We start from the raw sequence: 26,507 nt of genomic DNA, 5'->3' as shown, positions 1-26,507 counted from the left end.
ACATTTTTGCTGTTTACAGTTTATCTTTATCATTAATAATATTCAAGATAATAACTAAAAATTTCAAAATTTCCTTAAAATTACAAATTTAGTGGCAGCAACCTTAAATGGGCTGTTAGATGCATCTGAAAATTTCATGGCCGATAGAACATGACCTTATGAACAATTTTACTTCTTATCAGATTTGCTCTGAATGCTTTAGTGTTTGAGATATATAGGCTAAAAACTGCATTTTACCCCTATATTCTCTTTTTTTATTCATGACGGCCATGTTTTAGACGAAACTGAAAATAAAACGCAAACTTTATTCTAGATACAGGAATTGGTTAAGTAGTTTCAGAGGAGAAGATATTTGAAATTATACATTTCTTTATATCAGTTTAGTTTATAGATCGACGAAAGCGGATAAGTCAGGAAATCCAGGTGAGTTGTAAGTAGAATGTATTTACACTGAATTAACAAGTAATAAAAAGGTCACAGTCCATACGAATACAACTTGATTATGTTAGCATTTCAAAGGTATGTAAAAGATTTTTATTGTAATATAATACTGAAAAATATTTGCATGGTATACAAACAATTATAAAGAGAATAAATTATGAAAGCATGCAGACATTGCGCAATAGCGGTGCTGAACTTTTCGTTAGCTGTAATTCACACTATAAATCCCGACAGGGATAATGTTAACGTTTATCTAAGTAAATGAGCAATTCATAGTATGAGTGTATTTTCATATGTAAGAATGTCATTGACAAAAAAAAATTTAACAAAATCCATAGTCCGAGAGATTAAAGGCGAGATCGGAGAGGTGACTTAGGGTTTTATTTGCAACTGTTTATATAAGCGTCTCAAAAGAATACGTCCTTTTTACAAATGGAATATATCGTTTGATGTGTTTTATGATTTGGTTTTACCGTTTCCCTTTTGAATTTTCCTCGGAGTTCAGTATTTTTGAGATTTCACTTTTTATGCCCCACCTACGATAGAAGAGGGGCATTATGTTTTCTGGTCTGTGCGTCCGTTCGTTCGTCCGTCCGTCCGTCCGTCCGTCCGTCTGTCCCGCTTCAGGTTAAAGTTTTTGGTCGAGGTAGTTTTTGATGAAGTTGAAGTCCAATCAACTTCAAACTTGGTACACATGTTCCCTATGATATGATCTTTCTAATTTTAATGCCAAATTAGAGATTTTACCCCAATTTCACGGTCCACTGAACATAGAAAATAATAGTGCGAGTGGGGCATTCGTGTACTGAGGACACATTCTTGTTTACAAATGGAATATATCCTCGTGTATTGTATTTTCGACCTTCTAGCATATTTTTCCGAATTTCCCTTTTATATGTTTGAACATAGACATGCCTAATATTTTGAGGGTCACTATAGTATATAGTTCGTGATGTATGAAGGAGATATCAAACGAGGTTCCTCGTCTATACTAATTTTATGAACATACATGTACTCCTATTTCGACAATTGTCAAGGACATAGGAAGACAACATAAAATTTGTGTACTTTTCTGATTTAAATGGAATAATATATGGAAATAAATACAGAAATGCTAATATATTTTGACTTTTAAATTCAAATAGCCCTTTTATCATCAGTCTTCTGCTTTTTATCCCGTTCAAATAACTCCCCTATACTATACATTATTAAACACTTTATGGAAAGTAACATGTGATAATATTTTTAAAAGCAGTCGCCAATAGTTGTTAATTTCTGTGTCATTTGGTCTCTTGTGGAGAGAACATGTCTCATGGGCAATCATATTATCACATCATTTTTATACGACCGCAAAATTTGAAAAAAATTTCGTCGTATATTGCTATCACGTTGGCGTCGTCGTCTGCGTCGTCGTCCGTCGTCGTCGTCGTCTGCGTCGTCGTCGTCGTCGTCGTCGTCGTCGTCGTCGTCGTCGTCCGAATACTTTTAGTTTTCGCACTCTAACTTTAGTAAAAGTGAATGGAAATCTATGAAATTTTAACACAAGGTTTATGACCACAAAAGAACGATTGGGATTGATTTTGGGAGTTTTGGTTTCAACAGTTTAGGAATTAGGGGCCAAAAAGGGACCCAAATACGCATTTTTCTTGGTTTTCGCACCATAACGTTAGTATAAGTAAATAGAAATCTATGAAATTTAAACACAAGGTTTATGACCATAAAAGGAAGGTTGGTATTGATTTTGGGAGTTTTGGTCCCAACAGAATAAGGGGCCCAAAGGGTCCAAAATTAAAGTTTGTTTAATTTCATCAAAATTGAATAATTGGGGTTCTTTGATATGCCGAATCTAACTGTCATGACTGTGTATGTAGATTCTTAACTTTTGGTCCCGTTTTCAAATTGGTCTACATTAAGGTCCAAAGGGTCCAAAATTAAACTTAGTTTGATTTTGACAAAAAATGAATCAGTTAGGTTCTTTGATATGCTAAATCTAAAAATGTACTTAGATTCTTGATTATTGGCCCAGTTTTCAAGTTGGTCCAAATCGGGGTCCAAAATTAAACTTTGTTTGATTTCATCAAAAATTGAATAAATGGGGTTCTTTGATATACCAAATCTAACTGTGTATGTAGATTCTTCATTTTTGGTCCTGTTTTCAAATTGGTCTACACTAAAGTCCAAAGGGTCCAAAATTAAACTTAGTCTGATTTTAACAAAAATTGAAATCTTGGGGTTCTTTGATATGCTGAATCCAAAAATGTACTTAGATTTTTTATTATGGGCCCAGTTTTCAAGTTGGTCCAAATCAGGATCTAAAATTATTATATTAAGTATTGTGCAATAGCAAGTCTTTTCAATTGCACAGTATTGCACAATGGCAAGAAATATCTAATTGCACAATATTGTGAAATAGCAATTTTTTTTTAATTAGAGTTATCTTTCTTTGTCCAGAATAGTAAGCAAGAAATATCTAATTGCAAAATATTGTGCAATAGCAAGATTTTTTTTTAATTGGAGTTATCTTTCTTTGTCCAGAATCAACTTAAATCTTTGTTATATACAATATACAATGTATATTCACTTTTTACTACCAACTGATAAATTAAAATAATCTTTACCATTCAGTGATAACAAGCAGTTTTTTTACATCTTAATATTTTATGATGTATTTAAATGAGTAGTTATTGTTGCAAACTCCATTAGAAATTTTAATTGAGATTAGTTTTGGAATAAGGGAAAGGGGGATGTGATTAAAAAAATTGGGTTCAATTTTTCTCATTTGAAATTTCATAAATAAAAAAGAAAATTTCTTCAAACATTTTTTTGAGAGGATTAATATTCAACAGCATAGTGAATTGCTCTAAGAGAAAACAAAAATTTTAAGTTCATTAGAACACATTCATTCTGTGTCAGAAACCTATGCTGTGTCAACTATTTAATCACAATCCAAATTTAGAGCTGAATCCAGCTTGAATGTTGTGTCCATACTTGCCCCAACCGTTCAGGGTTCAACCTCTGCGGTCGTATAAAGCTACGCCCTGCGGAGCATCTGGTTTTTATATTAAGAAGATATCGTTGAACTTAACAGACTTAAGTAATTAGCATTACAAACCCTATAAAACAGAGATTTTGGTAATGAATTTCTTTCTCCTCAATAATGCTGGAGAGTGTCCCTTTTTGAAAATGCTCATTGACCAAGGTAACCGTGACCCAGGCTCTAGACTTTAAAACCTTTAGTTGAAATTACCACTAAAATAACAAACAAAAACCCGAAAATCACTAAATGGACATCTTCTTAGGCTATAACATTTAGTGTATTTGTTTTTCAGAATAGCTCGGCAAATAAACTACAGTGTGGAACATGTATCTCCGTTTATTTTTAAAGTTCACTTGCCTGGAGGTTTTCCATACGAAGCATTTGATAACGCAGGTAAGATATCAAACAGATGTGTGGCAGATAAATATAAAATTTGTAACATACGGTGTAGCACTCTTAATTTTTATTTAAGAAATTATAATTGATGTAGGCTATACTTTATTGTAGTTTTAACATGGGTAGGCATTATATTCGTGATTATTTTTGCCCGAGCGATAGTGCGCTCGGGCAGAAATAATCACGAATATAATGCCTACCCATGTTAAAACTACAATAAAGTATAGCTTGCATCAATTATTTCGATTCTGAATAGGACAATTAAGATAATTTCTATGTTCGATAAGTATAAGTGTAAAAGCGATTGTGTAGGCTCTTCCCTTGACCTCCCTTTTTTGTTTGTAAAGAAGCAAACGGCTGGCACTGTGATTTTTTCAGAGGGAGGTGTTTGAACAGCCAGCATGAACGGTTGGGCAGAATCAATTTGCGCCAATTGCAATTTTGAAAAGGTATTAATTGCGCCACTCTCTTCTATTTTGATGGTATTAATTGCGCCAATAAATGAAATGAAATTGCGCCACATTACCTGTAAATAATTTTACCTATATCATACTTGTACATGTTTTACCTATATCATAAATGTATTATAATTAACCTTAGTTTCTACTTAAGATTTAACTAAACACTCGTCAAATTTTAAAAAAAATGAATTGTTTAGTAATGGAATATTTTTTCACCAGTGAAGATGTCTGAAAAGGAAAAGCAACCGATATGTTGTCAAAACAACCTTCAAGAAAACCAGACTCAAGCTGGCAGCCACTTTCATCGGCCAATCAAGATAGCAGCCACTTTTTTCCAGCAGCCAATTTTGACGATATGTCTAAAAACCAAAAAACTGCGTGAGACTCAAACGTTCCAAAAATCGCTAAATCTTAGTTAAATGCAATCTAACAGCGGAAATCGACAATTTCACGGTTTCTGCTAATTTCTAAAGCATTTCATTCCGTTTTAAATATGTATGTAAGCGGTCTGTCCTTTATTTGACATTCGATAATTGATATTCAATATCTAACCGACTGCTAGCCGTCGGTTCAATATTTAAATTTACTTGAAAATCACTATAAAGCCTGAGGGAAAAGATACCATTTTATGACCCCTTCAAGCTGTCATAAATTTTCGTTGTCCTCGAATATAAACCCTGATACAAGTTGTATATTTGTCTTTATGTTATATAGATTTTTATCAATAAAACATTACAGAGGATTCACCAAAGATGTAATTTAATATATAAAATATGAAACAAAATCCAATTACTCCAGAAACATATAGAAATATACATAGAAATACTTATGGAAAGCCAAAAAAGAAAAGAAATTAATAGTGACCACCTACCAGAGACTGCTTAAATGACGGTGACCACCCTAAGACGACTTTGAACCTCTGTTGTGGCCAGACGGGCCCGGATCCCAGAAAAATATTTAAGTGGCAAATAGCTTGTCTCAATACCTTTGATATGAGCTAGGTCCGGTTCGGAACTTTGCCGTAGGGATATGTCGAGGAGTACCGAATGTGTGGTTGATATGGAAAATACGTAAATTGGCAACTTTGAACCTCTGTGGTGGCCAGACGGGCCCGGATCCCAGAAAAATATTTAAGTGGGGAATAGCTTGGGTCAATACCTTTAAAATGAGCTAGGTCCGGTTCGGAACTTTGCCGTTGATATATGCCGAAAAGTACCGAATGTATGCATATGGTTAATACGGAAAATTACGTTAAGGGGCACCTTTGAACCTCTGTGGTGACCAGACGGGCCCGGATCCCAGAAAAATATTTAAGTGGCAAATAGCTTGGATCAATACCTTTGAAATGAGCTAGGTCCGGTTCGGAACTTTGCCGTAGGGATATGTCGAGGAGTACCGAATGTGTGGTTGATATGGAAAATACGTAAATTGGCAACTTTGAACCTCTGTGGTGGCCAGACGGGCCCGGATCCCAGAAAAATATTTAAGTGGGGAATAGCTTGGATCAATACCTTTGAAATGAGCTAGGTCCGGTTTGGAACTTTGCCGTTGATATATGCCGAAAAGTACCGAATGTATGCATATGGTTAATACGGAAAATTACGTTAAGGGGCACCTTTGAACCTCTGTGGTGACCAGACGGGCCCGGATCCCAGAAAAATATTTAAGTGGCAAATAGCTTGAATCAATACCTTTGAAATGAGCTAGGTCCGGTTCGGAACTTTGCCGTAGGGATATGTCGAGGAGTACCGAATGTGTGGTTGATATGGAAAATACGTAAATTGGCAACTTTGAACCTCTGTGGTGGCCAGACGGGCCCGGATCCCAGAAAAATATTTAAGTGGGGAATAGCTTGGATCAATACCTTTGAAATGAGCTAGGTCCGGTTTGGAACTTTGCCGTTGATATATGCCGAAAAGTACCGAATGTATGCATATGGTTAATACGGAAAATTACGTTAAGGGGCACCTTTGAACCTCTGTGGTGACCAGACGGGCCCGGATCCCAGAAAAATATTTAAGTGGCAAATAGCTTGGATCAATACCTTTGAAATGAGCTAGGTCCGGTTCGGAACTTTGCCGTAGGGATATGTCGAGGAGTACCGAATGTGTGGTTGATATGGAAAATACGTAAATTGGCAACTTTGAACCTCTGTGGTGGCCAGACGGGCCCGGATCCCAGAAAAATATTTAAGTGGGGAATAGCTTGGGTCAATACCTTTAAAATGAGCTAGGTCCGGTTCGGAACTTTGCCGTTGATATATGCCGAAAAGTACCGAATGTATGCATATGGTTAATACGGAAAATTACGTTAAGGGGCACCTTTGAACCTCTGTGGTGACCAGACGGGCCCGGATCCCAGAAAAATATTTAAGTGGCAAATAGCTTGGATCAATACCTTTGAAATGAGCTAGGTCCGGTTCGGAACTTTGCCGTAGGGATATGTCGAGGAGTACCGAATTTGTGGTTGATATGGAAAATACGTAAATTGGCAACTTTGAACCTCTGTGGTGGCCAGACGGGCCCGGATCCCAGAAAAATATTTAAGTGGGGAATAGCTTGGATCAATACCTTTGAAATGAGCTAGGTCCGGTTTGGAACTTTGCCGTTGATATATGCCGAAAAGTACCGAATGTATGCATATGGTTAATACGGAAAATTACGTTAAGGGGCACCTTTGAACCTCTGTGGTGACCAGACGGGCCCGGATCCCAGAAAAATATTTAAGTGGCAAATAGCTTGGATCAATACCTTTGAAATGAGCTAGGTCCGGTTCGGAACTTTGCCGTAGGGATATGTCGAGGAGTACCGAATGTGTGGTTGATATGGAAAATACGTAAATTGGCAACTTTGAACCTCTGTGGTGGCCAGACGGGCCCGGATCCCAGAAAAATATTTAAGTGGGGAATAGCTTGGGTCAGTACCTTTAAAATGAGCTAGGTCCGGTTCGGAACTTTGCCGTTGATATATGCCGAAAAGTACCGAATGTATGCATATGGTTAATACGGAAAATTACGTTAAGGGGCACCTTTGAACCTCTGTGGTGACCAGACGGGCCCGGATCCCAGAAAAATATTTAAGTGGCAAATAGCTTGGATCAATACCTTTGAAATGAGCTAGGTCCGGTTCGGAACTTTGCCGTAGGGATATGTCGAGGAGTACCGAACGTGTGGTTGATATGGAAAATACGTAAATTGGCAACTTTGAACCTCTGTGGTGGCCAGACGGGCCCGGATCCCAGAAAAATATTTAAGTGGGGAATAGCTTGGGTCAATACCTTTAAAATGAGCTAGGTCCGGTTCGGAACTTTGCCGTTGATATATGCCGAAAAGTACCGAATGTATGCATATGGTTAATACGGAAAATTACGTTAAGGGGCACCTTTGAACCTCTGTGGTGACCAGACGGGCCCGGATCCCAGAAAAATATTTAAGTGGCAAATAGCTTGGATCAATACCTTTGAAATGAGCTAGGTCCGGTTCGGAACTTTGCCGTAAGGATATGTCGAGGAGTACCGAATGTGTGGTTGATATGGAAAATACGTAAATTGGCAACTTTGAACCTCTGTGGTGGCCAGACGGGCCCGGATCCCAGAAAAATATTTAAGTGGCAAATAGCTTGGATCAATACCTTTGAAATGAGCTAGGTCCGGTTTGGAACTTTGCCGTTGATATATGCCGAAAAGTACCGAATGTATGCATATGGTTAATACGGAAAATTACGTTAAGGGGCACCTTTGAACCTCTGTGGTGACCAGACGGGCCCGGATCCCAGAAAAATATTTAAGTGGCAAATAGCTTGGATCAATACCTTTGAAATGAGCTAGGTCCGGTTCGGAACTTTGCCGTAGGGATATGTCGAGGAGTACCGAACGTGTGGTTGATATGGAAAATACGTAAATTGGCAACTTTGAACCTCTGTGGTGGCCAGACGGGCCCGGATCCCAGAAAAATATTTAAGTGGGGAATAGCTTGGGTCAATACCTTTAAAATGAGCTAGGTCCGGTTCGGAACTTTGCCGTTGATATATGCCGAAAAGTACCGAATGTATGCATATGGTTAATACGGAAAATTACGTTAAGGGGCACCTTTGAACCTCTGTGGTGACCAGACGGGCCCGGATCCCAGAAAAATATTTAAGTGGCAAATAGCTTGGATCAATACCTTTGAAATGAGCTAGGTCCGGTTCGGAACTTTGCCGTAGGGATATGTCGAGGAGTACCGAATGTGTGGTTGATATGGAAAATACGTAAATTGGCAACTTTGAACCTCTGTGGTGGCCAGACGGGCCCGGATCCCAGAAAAATATTTAAGTGGCAAATAGCTTGGATCAATACCTTTGAAATGAGCTAGGTCCGGTTTGGAACTTTGCCGTTGATATATGCCGAAAAGTACCGAATGTATGCATATGGTTAATACGGAAAATTACGTTAAGGGGCACCTTTGAACCTCTGTGGTGACCAGACGGGCCCGGATCCCAGAAAAATATTTAAGTGGCAAATAGCTTGGATCAATACCTTTGAAATGAGCTAGGTCCGGTTCGGAACTTTGCCGTAGGGATAAGTCGAGGAGTACCGGATGTGTGGTTGATATGGAAAATACGTAAATTGGCAACTTTGAACCTCTGTGGTGGCCAGACGGGCCCGGATCCCAGAAAAATATTTAACTGGCAAATAGCTCGGGTCAATACCTTTGAAATGAGCTAGGTCCGGTTCGGAACTTTGCCGTAGGGATATGTAGAGGAGTACAGAATGTGTGGTTGATTTGAAAAATACGTAAATTGGCAACTTTGAACCTCTGTGGTGGCCAGACGGGCCCGGATCCCAGAAAAATATTTAAGTGGGGAATAGCTTGGGTCAATACCTTTAAAATGAGCTAGGTCCGGTTCGGAACTTTGCCGTTGGTATATGCCGAAAAGTACCGAATGTATGCATATGGTTAATACGGAAAATAACGTTAAGGGGCACCTTTGAACCTCTGTGGTGACCAGACGGGCCCGGATCCCAGAAAAATATTTAAGTGGCAAATAGCTTGGATCAATACCTTTGAAATGAGCTAGGTCCGGTTCGGAACTTTGCCGTAGGGATATGTCGAGGAGTACCGAATGTGTGGTTGATATGGAAAATACGTAAATTGGCAACTTTGAACCTCTGTGGTGGCCAGACGGGCCCGGATCCCAGAAAAATATTTAAGTGGCAAATAGCTTGGATCAATACCTTTGAAATGAGCTAGGTCCGGTTTGGAACTTTGCCGTTGATATATGCCGAAAAGTACCGAACGTATGCATATGGTTAATACGGAAAATTACGTTAAGGGGCACCTTTGAACCTCTGTGGTGACCAGACGGGCCCGGATCCCAGAAAAATATTTAAGTGGCAAATAGCTTGGATCAATACCTTTGAAATGAGCTAGGTCCGGTTCGGAACTTTGCCGTAGGGATATGTCGAGGAGTACCGAATGTGTGGTTGATATGGAAAATACGTAAATTGGCAACTTTGAACCTCTGTGGTGGCCAGACGGGCCCGGATCCCAGAAAAATATTTAACTGGCAAATAGCTCGGGTCAATACCTTTGAAATGAGCTAGGTCCGGTTCGGAACTTTGCCGTAGGGATATGTAGAGGAGTACAGAATGTGTGGTTGATTTGAAAAATACGTAAATTGGCAACTTTGAACCTCTGTGGTGGCCAGACGGGCCCGGATCCCAGACAAATATTTAATGGGGAATAGCTTGGGTCAATACCTTTAAAATGAGCTAGGTCCAGTTCGGAACTTTGCCGTTGGTATATGCCGAAAAGTACCGAATGTATGCATATGGTTAATACGGAAAATTACGTTAAGGGGCACCTTTGAACCTCTGTGGTGGCCAGACGGGCCCAGATCCCGGGAAAATATTTCAGTGGAGAATAGCTTGGGTCAAAATGAGATAGGTCCGGTTTGGAACTTTGGCGTTGGTATATACCGAATGTGTGGTTAATACGGAAATTGACGTTAAGGGGCACCCTTGAACCTCTGTGGTGGCCAGACGCGCCCGGATCCCAGAAATTATTTAAGTTGGTAATAGCCTTGGTCAGTACCTTTAAAATCAACCAGGTCCGGTTCGGAACTTTGCCGTAGGGATATGTCGAGGAATACCGAATGTATTGTTGATATAGAAAATACATGTACGTAAATGGACAATTTTGAACCTCTGTGGTGGCCAGACAGTGCCGGTTCCCAGAAAAATTTTGAAGTGGCGAATAGCTCGGGTCAATACATTTAAAATGAGATAGGTCTGGTTCGGAACTTTGCCGTAGAGATAAGCCTAGGATTTCCGAAAGCTTGTGTGGTTAATATGAAAAGTACGTTAAGGCACACCTTTGAATCCCTATAATGGCCAATATCTTTCATTAGTACAACACCTCCAAATATAGATAAATTAAGATGGCTTCTTATAATGCTAGTAAAAAAGAACCCGAATATAAAGTGTATGGAACTTGTTTGGTAACCTTCTTTCATTGAAACAGGTTAAATTTAAAGTAGGGGACGGACACAGTTTTAAACTTTAAAGAAAAGAATGTTTAAAAAGGTGGACCGAGAAAAGTCTTAACTGGTGTCCCAAGTGTTAAACACTTCAGCCCAAAGGTATCGGATCAAGGATTTTACTGACGAAAAAGTACAAAGTTCTTTTTATGAACCTTAACTTAAAAGACGGTTCAGGATTTTAACCGCATCGGAAAGGTCTTGCGAAAACAAAACAGGTGTGGGTGAAAGAGGTCTTTGTTCCATGAAAAGGGTAACCTAAGTCCTTAAACTCTTGATTCAAATAATAAGATTTGCAGTACCAACCTTTTAGCAAGTATAGGCTTTGACAATTTGCCCAAGATTATAAAGGATACTTTTGTTATGCGAGTATTAATGTGGTGAAGGCTTAAACATCTGGACTACGTCTTTACCAAATAATAAACCACTAACGGATTTTAATCTCCCACCAGCATGTTTCGATAGAATACACATCCTCAGACTCTCAAGATTTTCCTTGTTTTGGTCTTAAGCTTCTATTGACAACTGAAGTTTCAAGAGTTCATCAATGTTTTATGTGTCGAGTTTTTAATCTGATTTACCTCGAGTTCTTGGTGCAGAGTGGTCTTAAACTCATCTTCCTTTTTCTCGAGTTCTTTAATGACTGTATCATATCCTTTCTCTAGTCGTTTTATATCTCTCTTTATCTGGTTACACGCGGATTGTAATTTTAATTCTAACGGTTTCGTATAGTGTTTCAATTGACGCATGACTCGTCGTTTTGTTGCAGCATCCGTTTTATTATTCTAAGATTTAATGTTAGTGATAGGATTGTTGTTCATGTTCAATTCTTCAAGCAATTGACTCCTATTTATTTCTCAATTTCCATAAAGTCCAAATTTGTCTGTCTTGGAAACGCAACTTCATCAAGGTTTTCCTGCAGACAACAATTGTGACAAATACAAACAAAAGTGTCCACAGACCACTGGTGCTCTTATCTGAAGTTAATCGGTGATGTAGTAGATCTTAAGTTTCAAGTAATTTACCATTACGTAAGGGGGAATTAAAGTCCGTAAGAATCAAAATACGCTTTGCTTGTTGTCGTCTTAAACTAACACGTCCAATGGGTTCCAGGTCTCATAATGGAAGGGTTAAAAGGTCATCAAACACGTCTTGCAATCGTTAAATGTAATGTTCTGTCAATTGACTTGTTTCTTCGTTCCTTTAGCTTTCCTGGTGTGTTGACCATCACCCATTCGATATTAACACATCTTGTAAGAATCCATACAAAGTTAGCCATCATTTGACCACCACATGCATACCAATCATTTTTTTTTTGTTGACGTTGGTCGGAATTCGAAAACGGGTTGTCCATACAATAGTTTGATGTGTCAATCTTGTTTTGAATGTGAGATATGTCTTTGTAAAAGTCGTCGGTTTAAATTTAATAGGCTTAACTATCAGTGTCGGTAAACAATTGTCGAACTTTGTTCCCGTTGGTTTACGCACACAAAGTCCAAATGAATGTCGTACATTTTAAATCTTTGAAATGTCTAAGATAATTGCTCCTTAGTACACAGGCTTGTTAAACTTTAGTTTGGTTTTCTTTATGTTTACTACTACCATGGACTCGTTATACACCACGAATTGGTCACAGTTGGGTGTAGCTATTAGTTTCAACGGTTGCTTATCAGTAGTCATTAATATTATATTCACCCGTTAAATAGTTATCAAAGGTACCAGGATTATAATTTAGTACGCCAGACGCGCGTTTCGTCTATATAAGACTCATCAGTGACGCTCATATCAAAATATTTATAAAGCCAAACTAGTACAAAGTTGAAGAGCATTTAGGATCCAAAATTCCCAAAAGTTGTGCCAAATACGGCTGGGATAAGAAAATCCTTAGTTTTTCGAAAAATTCAAAGTTTTGTAAACAGGAAATTTATAAAACTGACCACATTATTGATATTCATGTCAACACCGAAGTGTTGACTACTGGGCTGGTGATACCCTCGGGGACGAAACGTCCACCAGCAGTGGCATCGACCCAGTGGTGTAAATAGTTGTGTTTTCCATGGTATTTTCAAACATTGAGTTGTTCATCAGTTTAAAGGAATACTTTTCAGATACGATGCTGGCTATGATTCTAAGGTTAGTGTTCAGGTCAATGAAAATTTTAAGCCAAATTGATTGTTAAAGTTTTGACACACGATGCACTTTTGTTAATACCAACCATTGGAAACAACACTGTTTCAAATTTCTAAAAAAATAATAGTAAACACATGCAGTACATGAACATAGTCAGCCACACTAATGTGTTTATTATTAAGTCGGTCAGCAGATAGTAGTTGTGTTTTCGTCATGTCGTAATGACCCTTCATGAAATCGTAAGATAAACATTTTATTTTTAATTATTTATCATAAATTCATTATTCTACCTAAATCACGACTTTCATACCTTAAATTGGTTCAACTTTAAATTCTAAGTTAAATATATAAGGTGTCGGACGAATTTAACATAAACTTACACGAATCAATGAAAAGCATTTATTTCTTACCGGTAATTGACAGTCTAGGTTACATTTTTTTATGTGCTGCACCACGATACTTACCTGTCGAACGCTCGTGAACACGCACTTTGTCTTCACCTAATTCATCATCGCACATGTGACAATCTTAACTCGCTGTAAAACATTGGGATCTTCTTCAGTCATCACCAGGTCTTTTATCAATGTAGATGTCTGCAATCGCATTAATTATCTCTTCCATACAAGCCACAAATCTCTGAACAATGTCTTCCAGTGAGTGCACTTTTGTTTCTTTATATTCCCTTGAGCATACTGGACACGGTAGTAAAACCAGAAGGTGTATTTTGTTAGTTAACATCCGTGTTAGCTTTTAGTTTGTCAGGTTGGCAAGTGTCTATCTGTTCTCAGCTACATTGAATGTCAGCATAAATAACATAAGGAAATCGAATTTTACGTTGGTACTATGTTGTAAGATATTGTAATGGTATCTTCTTCTGGAATTTTAATTTTCACTCCATTCATCTTAACACAATACATTAAATGTTCGTCTAAAAAGTCCTCACTTTAACAATGATTGAAACATCTTCGACAAAAACACTTTACCATTGTGGGATGACACTTGGGAACTTAACAAATGTGATAATAGTTATCAAAGTACCAGGATTATAATTTTGTACGCCAGACGCGCGTTTCGTCTACTTAAGACTCATCAGTGACTCTCATAACAAAATATTTATAAAGCCAAACAAGTACAAAGTTGAAGAGCATATAGGATCCAAAATTCCAAAAAGTTGTGCCAAATACGGCTAAGGTAATCTATTCCTGGGATAAGAAAATCCTTAGTTTTTCGAAAAATTCAGTTTTGTAAACTGGAAATTTATAAAAATGACCACAATATTGATATTCATGTCAACACCGAAGTGTTGACTACTGGGCTGGTAATACCCTCGGGGACGAAACGTCCACCAGCAGTGGCATCGACCCAGTGGTGTATATAGTTATCAAAGTACCAGGATTATAATTTTGTACGCCAAACGCGCGTTTCGTCTACATAAGACTCATCAGTGACGCTCATATCAAAATATTTATAAAGCCAAACAAGTACAAAGTTGATGAGCATTTAGGATCGAAAATTCCAAAAAGTTGTGCCAAATACGGCTAAGGTAATCTATTCCTGAGAAGATAAAATCTTTAGTTTTTCGAGAAATTCAGTTTTGTTAACTGGAAATTTATAAAAATGACCACAATTTTGATTTTCATGTCAACACCGAAGTGTTGACTACTGGGCTGGTAATACCCTCGGGGACGAAAAGTCCACCAGCAGTGGCATCGACCCAGTGGTGTATATAGTTATCAACGTACCAGGATTATAATTTTGTACGCCAAACGCGCGTTTCGTCTCCATAAGACTCATCAGTGACGCTCATATCAAAATATTTATAAAGCCAAACAAGTACAAAGTTGAAGAGCATTTAGGATCCAAAATTCCAAAAAGTTGTGCCAAATACGGCTAAGGTAATCTATTCCTGGGATAAGAAAATCCTTAGTTTTTCGAATAATTCAGTTTTGTAAACTGGAAATTTATAAAAATGACCACAATATTGATATTCATGTCAACACCGAAGTGTTGACTACTGGGCTGGTAATACCCTCGGGGACGAAACGTCCACCAGCAGTGGCATCGACCCAGTGGTGTATATAGTTATCAAAGTACCAGGATTATAATTTTGTACGCCAAACGCGCGTTTCGTCTACATAAGACTCATCAGTGACGCTCATATCAAAATATTTATAAAGCCAAACAAGTACAAAGTTGATGAGCATTTAGGATCGAAAATTCTAAAAAGTTGTGCCAAATACGGCTAAGGTAATCTATTCCTGAGAAGAGAAAATCCTTAGTTTTTCGAAAAATTCAGTTTTGTTAACTGGAAATTTATAAAAATGACCACAATATTGATTTTCATGTCAACACCGAAGTGTTGACTACTGGGCTGGTAATACCCTCGGGGACGAAAAGTCCACCAGCAGTGGCATCGACCCAGTGGTGTATATAGTTATCAAAGTACCAGGATTATAATTTTGTACGCCAAACGCGCGTTTCGTCTACATAAGACTCATCAGTGACGCTCATATCAAAATATTTATAAAGCCAAACAAGTACAAAGTTGAAGAGCATTTAGGATCCAAAATTCCAAAAAGTTGTGCCAAATACGGCTAAGGTAATCTATTCCTGGGATAAGAAAATCCTTAGTTTTTCGAAAAATTCAGTTTTGTAAACTGGAAATTTATAAAAATGACCACAATATTGATTTTCATGTCAACACCGAAGTGTTGACTACTGGGCTGGTAATACCCTCGGGGACGAAAAGTCCACCAGCAGTGGCATCGACCCAGTGGTGTATATAGTTATCAAAGTACCAGGATTATAATTTTGTACGCCAAACGCACGTTTCGTCTACATAAGACTCATCAGTGACGCTCATATCAAAATATTTATAAAGCCAAACAAGTACAAAGTTGATGAGCATTTAGGATCGAAAATTCCAAAAAGTTGTGCCAAATACGGCTAAGGTAATCTATTCCTGGGATAAGAAAATTCTAAGTTTTTCGAGAAATTCAGTTTTGTAAACGGGAAATTTATAAAAATGACCACAATATTGATATTCATGTCAACACCGAAGTGTTGACTACTGGGCTGGTAATACCCTCGGGGACGAAACGTCCACCAGCAGTGGCATCGACCCAGTGGTGTATATAATTATCAAAGTACCAGGATTATAATTTTGTACGCCAAACGCACGTTTCGTCTACATAAGACTCATCAGTGACGCTCATATCAAAATATTTATAAAGCCAAACAAGTACAAAGTTGATGAGCATTTAGGATCGAAAATTCCAAAAAGTTGTGCCAAATACGGCTAAGGTAATCTATTCCTGGGATAAGAAAATTCTAAGTTTTTCGAGAAATTCAGTTTTGTAAACGGGACATTTATAAAAATGACCACAATATTGATATTCATGTCAATACCGAAGTGTTGACTACTGGGCTGGTAATACCCTCGGGGACGAAACGTCCACCAGCAGTGGCATCGACCCAGTGGTGTATATAATTATCAAAGTACCAGGATTATAATTTTGTACGCCAGACGCGCGTTTCGTCTACATAAGACTCATCAGTGACGCTCATATCAAAATATTTATAAAGCCAAACAAGTACAAAGTTGAAGAGCATTTAGGATCCAAAATTCCAAAAAGTTGTGCCAAATACGGCTAAGGTAATCTATTCCTGGGATAAGAAAATCCTTAGTTTTTCGAAAAGTTCAGTTTTGTAAACGGGAAATTTATAAAAATGCCCACAATATTGATTTTCATGTCAACACCGAAGTGTTGACTACTGGGCTGGTAATACCCTCGGGGACGAAACGTCCACCAGCAGTGGCATCGACCCAGTGGTGTTAATAGTTATCAAAGTACCAGGACTATAATTTTGTACGCCAGACGCGCGTTTCGTCTACATAAGACTCATCAGTGACGCTCATATCAAAATATTTATAAAGCCAAACAAGTACAAACTTTTTATCCAACAGTAATGATGTTTAGTAGCATTGGTTAAATTCAACGTGTTTGTGTGAGTTCTATTCTTTCTGATGTTTTTTGAATTTTTAACGGATACTTTTTTGTATTTTTTGTATTGACTCACTCGTAAAATGTACTTTTCTGATCCACCTATTCATGATGTGATTGTGAGAATACATCTCACGTTAATAATGGCCTTCTTCTGTGCTAGTTTTACTGAAAGGCGTAGGTAAGACTCAAACTTCAGGGATACAATTTATTCATATGAAGGTGTACTTCTACAATATGACTAACGTTCACTCACTTCCATCACGCATGCAAGTTGCTATGCTTTCTTTTGCCTTTTCTATCATTACTGTTAGTTCACTGTCTTAGTTGGTTGATTCATTAATACTAACTTGCCATGCTTGAGTTGACCTTAAAAGTGGAATCACTGTCACCTGTTGCAAGCTTTTTTTTTACCAACTGTACTAGAAGCACCTTCGATGCCTACTTTAAGTTGTCTTCTGAAATTTTACGAATTAAATGTATGTAAAGCACTTCGACTTGCCATAAAAATGAATTAACAAATGGTTCAATAAACACTGTAGTTCTTTTCTACCATCTTTCATCTTAATAACAGGTTTCTTAGCTATGTCTTGTTGCAGTCCTTTTTCCTTTATCTTGATCTATATATAAGGTATACCACGTTTCTTTGCTTTTAGTATTAATTCATTTTTAGTGAACACTTCTGTATGGGGTAACACTTGATGCGTTTTGTCTTCAATAAGCTTTACCAACACGTCTTTTGGGTTTATACTATATCCTTTTAACCCCAAATCCTTTGCCATTCGATGTAATTAGTTTATCGTTATTTGTAAATGACCCGTTGGTATTGTCTTTATAAACCTAGCGCAACCTCTTTATTATGCATAGCATGTATATTAACTGACAATCTAGGCGTACCCGGTATGTTTTTGTTTGTTAATGCCATTGTTTATTTAATACTTACACACATATTTCTTTTATGATTATTTTTTTTTCAATTTTACACCCCTAACCACCACTTGTAATTTTTTTAATCTAATAAAATTGAGAAAGGAAATGGGGAATATGTCAAAGCGACAACCACCCGACCATAGAGCAAACAACAGCCGAAGGCAACCAATGGGTCTTCAATGTAGCGAGAATTCCCGCACTCGTAGGTGTCCTTCAGCTGGCCCCTAAAATATGCATAATAGTACAGTGATAATGGACGTCATACTAAACTCCGAATTATACACAAGAAACTAAAATTTAAAATCATACAAGACTAACAAAGGCCAGAGGCTCCTGACTTGGGACAGGCGCAAAATTGCGGCGGGGTTAAACATGTTTATGAGATCTCAACCCTCCCCCTATACCTCTAGCCAATGTAGAAAAGTAAAAGAATAACAATACGCACATTAAAATTCAGTTCAAGAGAAGTCCGAGTCTGATGTCAAAAGATGTAACAAAAGAAAATAAATAAAATGACAATAATACATAAATAACAACAGACTACTAGCAGTTAACTGACATGCCAGCTCCAGACCTCAATTAAACTGATTGAAAGATTATGTCTTCATCATATGAATATCAGGTACAATCCCTCCCGTTAGGGGTTTAGTATCATACTATCATAAAATATATGAGAAGAACATAACCCGTGTCATGCCAACAACTGTTTTTTTTAGAAATAAATGTGTTTAGTTCCGATGCAAAGACCCTATCAGTGAATCAATGTTAAAGCCAAAATATGCAATCTTTAGTGACCTGACAACAGTATCGTAACTATATCCCCTTTTAATAAGTCTATTTAAAGGTTTTGTTAGTTTCTGAGGAGAATACTGACATTTTTGTGCTTTATAAAGAATATTTCCATAAAATTTTGGATGTGAAATACCTGAACGTATAAGATGTCTGCATGTTGAGTTATATTTACGAATTATTTCCTTATACCGGTGATAAAATTTAGTAAATGTTTTGACCAGTTTGTGATATCGAAAACCCTGGTGTAATAATTTTTCAGTAATACATAAATTTCTCTCGCTAAAATCTGATACATTGTTACATACACGAGCGAATCGTACAAGTTGAGATATATAAACACCATAAGATGGTGACAAGGGAACGTCACCATCTAAAAATGGATAATTAACAATAGGAAATGAAAAATCATCTCTTTTATCATAAATTTTTGTATTAAGCTTCCCGTTTATGATATAGATATCAAGATCGAGGAAAGGGCAGTGGTCATTGTTATCATTAGCTTTATTTAAAGTAAGTTCTACAGGATAAATTTCTTTAGTATACATACTGAAGTCATTATTTAGAGCCAATATATCATCCAAATATCTAAAAGTATTGTTAAATTTTTGTATCAAATGTTGTTTTGATAGGTCTTTGCTAATTTTAGTCATAAATTGTAACTCATAACAATACAAAAACAGGTCCGCAATAAGTGGTGCACAGTTAGTCCCCATTGGAATTCCAATAACTTGACGATATACGGAATCTCCAAAGCGAACAAAAATGTTATCAAGTAAAAATTCAAGTGCATAAATAGTATCAAAGCATGTCCAATTGACATAGTTCTTTTGTTTATTGCTACTAAAAAATGATCTAAAAGAGTTTGAACATATGTACTCGCATTCCGACTTTTTAAATGCCCAGTTAATTAGGGATGTGAATTTTTTCTTAATAAGAATATGAGGCAAAGTGGTATATAGGGTAGAAAAATCAAAACTTTGAACAGATTCAAAATCACCAATATATGCATGCAATTTATCAAGTACTTCCAACGAGTTTTTGACACTCCAAAAGTAATTAATTCCACTATTTTCAAAGGCCTTATTTGAACAATTTATTATCAGGTTTTTTATTGTACCAAGTGTACTAGTAAGTAAAACAGACAATTTAGTAGTTGAACAATGGCTGGAAGATGAAATAAATCTATATTTGTAAGGTTTTTTGTGCAGCTTCGGAAGCCAGTACATAGTTGGGACTTTCATAGTGTTTGGTTCTGCTTGTAAAGAAGTAGCTAAAAGTTTATGTTTGTTACAGATGTCGTTTTCTGAAAATGAAGTCAGTTGGAATGTTGGTGAATTCGTGATTTCCTTTTGCAGAACCTCTATATAAAATTTACGTCAAACAATAATGATATTATTAGCAGCTTTATCAGCCGGGACAAAAACAAATTCCTTGGCTAGTTCTGTTAGTTTATTTTTGATACGCGAAATAGGGTTTTTATAGTTTTTGTTGAGGGTAAAATGTTCTTTAAAATGTTGTATTCGAATATCAACTATCTTCATTACTGAATTAAAAAAAGAGTCCAAAGATTTTTTGTCAGCTTTTTCCCGTTTTACCCATTTCAAACAGTAGGCGCGGAGTGAGTCGTTGATGATATTACGACACTCATTCCAGTTAATAGTTGACGGGGGACGATATTTAGGTCCTTTACTGAGGAATGATTTTAACTCTCGATCGCGAACGATGTTAAGGTCTCCTGTTATAACATGGGAAATTGGTCCATAGGTGTATTCTGAATTACTGCAATTACACGACATAGGTGTATTTTCAGTGATATTTACATCTTTACACAATTGGCTATAATTAAACACATATTTTCGGGTAGATTTCTTGTAAATATAACAAATGAGAGGGAGTTCAGTATTATCAAAATATCCAGGAATTTGGTCTTTAACAGAATGGTCGTTAAAAATACCGGCAATATTTACAAAATCAAAACCTTTATTGACATACTTTATTTTAATAAAATGTTTTTTATGATCTTCAGGGCGATCAATTTTTGGAAACAGTTTAGAATAACAATATGCCATTATAATTTGGACAATTTCATACTTAGGACTGTAATATGAAATTGTGTTGCAATCCTCTAAAATTTTATTTAATTTATTTATAGGTAAAGAACAAAGCTTGGTTAACAGATAATGTCTGCCGTTGTTTTTTGAAATGGAAATTAGGTCCGAAATATTTGTATGGTTGGTCCGAAATTTTCTTTGATTGCGATTTTTTCTGTGTCCATGAGAACGATTTTTACGAACAGTTTTAGAAACTATATCCAAAATGTTAACAGAATCGGTTCTTGATATATTGCCAATTCCCATGATATTATCATTAAGACCGAGAGGGTAGACTGTAATGTTTACTACATGTGAAAAGAAAAATAAGGACACGTACTACTACGCGGTTTTCTGTCTAAAAAGGGTATAGGCAGTCGTACTTCTGATGAACGGTCCTTCCAACGTTCTTGTTTCGTAATACAACCCACTACAAGCCCACACCTTACTTGTTACCCGTTTTATTGACTTCAAGATTAGTAGGTAAGTATCACAAATTATTTCATCCCCACTTGTAGTGTCAATAATTTGGTTCACCTCACTTGTTGGCAGGTCCTTCCATTTTTGTTTTTCTTTTGTGTCAAAGGTATTCAGATCAATGAAATAATATTGATTATAAGATGCCTTCATAATCCTAATACGTATAAAAATATTCCTATATTCTGTTTTTTTTCAATTTAAAAAACACCACCCCGTACTCCTATTCAAATTCTAACCCTAACACCCCATACCCTAACACACCTTACTCTAAAACCTTAATCACCTTAATGAGCAGTTTTAAATCAGACTACTTTAACTTTTACACCATGATGCTTATTTACCTGTATAATGTTACGTCATAACTTTTACTTACTAATATGACGTCACTTTTTTCACTTTCACCTTCCTACTTTCACGTTCACTGTTAATTACTAAAATTGAAAGTGTTGCAGCATTCTCTATTCTACACCACTGGTATGAACCCAGGCTATTCACTACTTTTTTTTATATAATCCAGAGCCATCTGCATTACAGTCGTTCCGAAATTCATATAACGTATTTAACTTACAAACCACATATTCGGAACATCTTAGCATATCCTTACGGCAAAGTTCCGATTTAATATTTTTCTGGGATCATGGCAATCCTGACCACAATTGGGGTTAAAAGTTGTGCCTTAACATATTTTCATAATAATCATGTCAGAAAATACACAAATACAAACATTATGCTATGGTAACGTTGTTACCATAACGCTATAGTGAGTGACGTTATTGTATTATTCATTAGCTATCATGACGATTAAACGTATATAGAACACACAACGCATTTATTGAGATTTTTTAACATTTATGGTGCCGTGACGGACGTTAAAGGCAATACGGCAACAGAGCAACAGAGCAACAGTGACGAAGCTATGGATCAAATTCGAGGAGCTGAAAGAGAATCCTGAAAACGTCAAAATGGAGGAATTCAAAGCCATATAGTATGCCGTAACCCAGAAAAAGAAGATTATTCATGATTTAAACGAGAAGATGAAAGAAATATAACACGAGGATCACATTGAACAAGAAATTACAGACTCGGATGAGTATATGTTTGATTTAGAAAGTAAACTGAAGCAAATACGAAAACTTAAGCAAACGATCAAATCCCCCAACAATAATTCTAATTTAAAAGAAAGTAAACAATGAACGCTAACACTGAATGCTATATACCTACATCAAACGCTATTTATACAAACACATCAGCCGTTTACATGCTAAACACTAGAAAACGAATTCCATTGGAGGAAAATCCTACCGGAAATCAATCGAGCAACTTTATTGGTCCGATTTTACAATCATACAATACTCAGGAAGATTGTTCGTATATACAACCACCAGCCCAACTACCAAATGTATTTAGTAATAATTAGGTCTTTCCACTTTTCTGTGGAAAGACCTATTGTTTTTCTTCTGATTATTTTTTTTTTTTCTTCCGCCTAATTTTGTTCTTGCGATAAACATTTGTTTCGCAATATGTCGCTTAGATATTTGGTATATGATATCGAACAGTTTATGCGCTTTTGAAATTTACCCTGCGTAAACAAATACTTTTCTTTGTAGGAGTTATCTCCCCAAACACTGTTTTCCTTGTTATCACATCTCCTTCGCAACCGTTAAAGATTATGACAAATTTATTTTACAAAATTGCTCGTTATATCCTTCGCATAATTTGTCCTATTTTGACCGAAGCGATATGACCGCTCCATATGAGAGTTATTTCCCCTTATGCATCTGATATAAGTGATATGAATTTCTATCTTATAAACCATAAGTGATAGAGACCTAGGATCTTTTGATTTGAGGTCCTTGGTCCCAAAAAATGAAAATTAGGTCAAGGTCAAAGGTCAAGGTCATATTCTAATATTTGAATTTGGCTTATTTTCACTTATATCCAAAGACTGTATAAGATATCAACAAATTATTTTTACTAAATTGTTAGTTGCGACATGTCGTAAGATGTAAATTTTGATTGCAAGCTTACGTTGAATGTAAAAGGGAGTTTTCTCCCCTCTTGTATTTAAAAATACGCGTTTGGTGATATAACTCATTAACTAAATATAATTAAGACCTATGGTCTTTTGATTTGAGGTCCTTGGTTTATGACCTTGAAATTGATCCCAAGGTCATAGCTTAATTTGACGTTCTAGATTTTGACCTTTGCTTTTATTCTATATGTATTCATGATAAAGATATACAACTTTTAGAAAAAGGTATCAAACCATTTAACCTTGAAAAAAACAACCGGAAGTGACTTTTTGTAAACCGGAAGTAGCTATTTTTTGTACTTTATTAATATAAAAGTATATAGAAACAGATATTTTTGGAATCAGTGTCAAGTAAACATTCAAATATAATCGGAAGTAACATTTTTCAAACCGGAAGTAACAAATTATCTCCCTAATTAAAAAAAATGTATGGAAACAATATATTTTTGGAATCAGCTTACTAGAAGCTATCATTTGACGATTGAAATGACATTTTAAACTTAGTTTCACAACTTTTCATATCAAAATACATTGTTTTGATGGAAAGACCTTCAATTGTTCTCTGAACAATTGGATTTTAATTCTTATATGATTTGCATATCTATAAATACTTGAACTGGATTGGTCAATTAGAATTTTTCTCTAAGTTTACACTTCGATAAACCATGTTTCCGAAACTACTTTTGTAATCTATTCATGCGCGATACACAAGCTTGCAGTGATCCCGGGATTTTCAGCAAATTGAGATTAAAAAAACAATTGCATAACAGTTGTGACTATTCTAGTGCATATATAACAAAAAAAGAAATAAATTTATTGCACTAAAGCTTCGAAAATGTACAAAAATTAAATTTAATAAAATTCCGCGAAATTTCATGGAGGATTTGGCGAATTTACGTCATGGCAAAACACGACGTCATACGAATGGAAATTTTCAAGGTAAAGATTATTTCGTTACGTGTACGCTTCAAATTCGGATAAAATTTAATTAAAATTAATATTTTGAGGTAGGTGCTGTTTCATTTAAGATTCCGTTGTATTTATCGGACATTAATGGTTTTTAGAAAGTCAAGATGGCGGCGTACTCCTTAGTTACGACTTGCCATTGTGCTTTTGATGGTAAATATATATAGTAGCCATCAACAAAAAAATATGTTTGGCTGAAGAATTATAAGGATTAAACACATTTTTTCTAGAGGTTATTGATGTGTAAACCGGGGCTCTTTCTCACAAACTCAACATAAAAGTCCTTCGGACTTTTATTCAGTTTGTGAGTTAATCGCCCCGGTTTACACATCAATAACCTCTAGAAAAAATGTGTTTAATCCTATAATGTAAATCATAGATAATTTTAATTAAATTAGCCACATTTTGACGGGTATGTTTTGCAGTTGAGCACATTTTGGGACTTTTACGAATGTACCATACACTAAAATAGTAGCCTTACACCAATACAGAAATTTAGTTATCTGAAAGCCCAGCTTATAAGAACAGCCACCCAAACCATAGCAGGATTTGCGCTTACGCACACCAATTATGAGACAGACGTTTGTTTGCTAAGAGAGAGATTTGGAAACTCACACAATTTTTTAATGCTTACATGAAATCACTCATGAGCTTACCCGCACCGACAAATGATGCATTTAGCTTGAGATCTTACGGAGACAAACTTGAATCATATGTGCGAGGATTAGAGTCACTTTGTCAAACACCTGAGATGTATGGTTCGCTTTAGTTTTGTACAAGTTAACGATTGACATGAGAAAATCTATTGCAAGAAAACGCGGGAGATATAACTTGATATTGAAAAATCTACGAATAGCAATAACTAAAGAGATTGAAATACTTAAAGCTGGCGAAGGAGTCATGAATTCAGACATATTGTACACCACTGCACTTTTTTATGGGTACGCAATCACATTCATACAAGAGCGAATTCAAAGACAAACGTAAGATGGTAAATACATATACATGTATATTTTGTTTAGCTGAGCACTATCCGGCGGAGTGTCCTGAAGAAACAGACGTAAACATAAGAAATCAAATTGTAAAACAGAAACAGTTATGCTTTAACTGTAAAGGGTCACACTAAGTAGCCGCATGCCACTCTACTGAACGATTCAAAAAGTGTAACGGAATACATCATACTAGCATATGTAAAGGAAAAGAGGTAATTCCAGGTATGACACCGCAGCCTACAATACAATAGTCAGCAATCAACGTAGTTGAAACACCAAACGAGACAACAGTAATGTACCCATCACATCAGAGTCACGACATTCTCCCGAAAACAACAACTGCACCAGTTGTAAATAACGACCAATAACTAGAAAGGAACATCTTATTTGACGAGGGAGCACAGCCTTCTTCAATTTTATAACTCAGAAACTAACTGATAAATTAGAAATAAATCCTACAGAAAAAGTAAGCATTCATCCGTCTGTGATTTGAAATTTATCCCAGAAGGTTCGCAACTTAGACACTGCAACAATACAGTTACAGACCGACACAAGAGAAAAAGTCCATATCGACACACTCATTGTTCCAGAGATTGCCGTTCCGATTTAAAACAAGATTTCACAGACTACAAGGAACTTTCCACATTTAAACTTGAGTACAGAACGTTTCGAAATTGACTTACTCATAGGCACCGACTACTACTGGTAAATTATCGAGGACAGAGTTATAAGAGGAAAAGGACCAATCGTTGTACAGTCAAAGTTCGGATGTGTGTTATCAGGACTAATCAATAGAAACATCAACCATCCGACAACACCTATAGCTCTGGTAAACGTCATTGAAGACAAGAACACAGCGAAAAAGGAAAGTCCACGGCAAAGTTGCTATGGAAACATGACCGTTCAGATGATATACCTTCAGGCACGACCGTTGCCAAAAGAAGACCAGAAGACACATCACAATGGCTCGTACAAAGTAGATCGCACATGAACCCACTTAAGGAAAATTTCAAAGAAAGTAACTTGCTACCTAGACGAACGAACACACCCTCAACTGGTAGAGTCAAGAAGCCAAATAGATACAAGAAAGGAACTTACAACGCATAAAGAAAATTACCGCTGAGTGATGCTACAGTAGGCGGCAGAAGAAAAATCCATGAATGGACTATGAGATAAACTTTAGTTGTGATCAGTTAAGGTTAAGGAACTAGATTATTTTATTTGAGATGGACATAAAT

The 26,507-nt window shown here is 36.5% G+C and overlaps 1 protein-coding gene across 1 annotated transcript in view; it reads left to right on the top strand.

Moving 5' to 3' along the window:
• The first annotated feature begins 423 nt into the window (after nt 1–423).
• Nucleotides 424–26,507, top strand: part of LOC139512398 (uncharacterized) — a 45,961-nt gene continuing 19,877 nt past the window's right edge. Inside the window, exons 1-2 of the mRNA XM_071300007.1 lie at nt 424–519; nt 3,771–3,871. Coding sequence (XP_071156108.1) covers nt 503–519; nt 3,771–3,871 — 118 coding nt within the window. The 5' untranslated portion in view covers nt 424–502. The remainder of the gene's footprint in view (nt 520–3,770; nt 3,872–26,507) is intronic.

Source organism: Mytilus edulis, chromosome 2, assembly GCF_963676685.1.
Source record: "Mytilus edulis chromosome 2, xbMytEdul2.2, whole genome shotgun sequence".
Lineage (NCBI taxonomy): Eukaryota > Metazoa > Mollusca > Bivalvia > Mytilida > Mytilidae > Mytilus > Mytilus edulis.
This window is presented reverse-complemented; position numbering and strand designations above follow the sequence as displayed.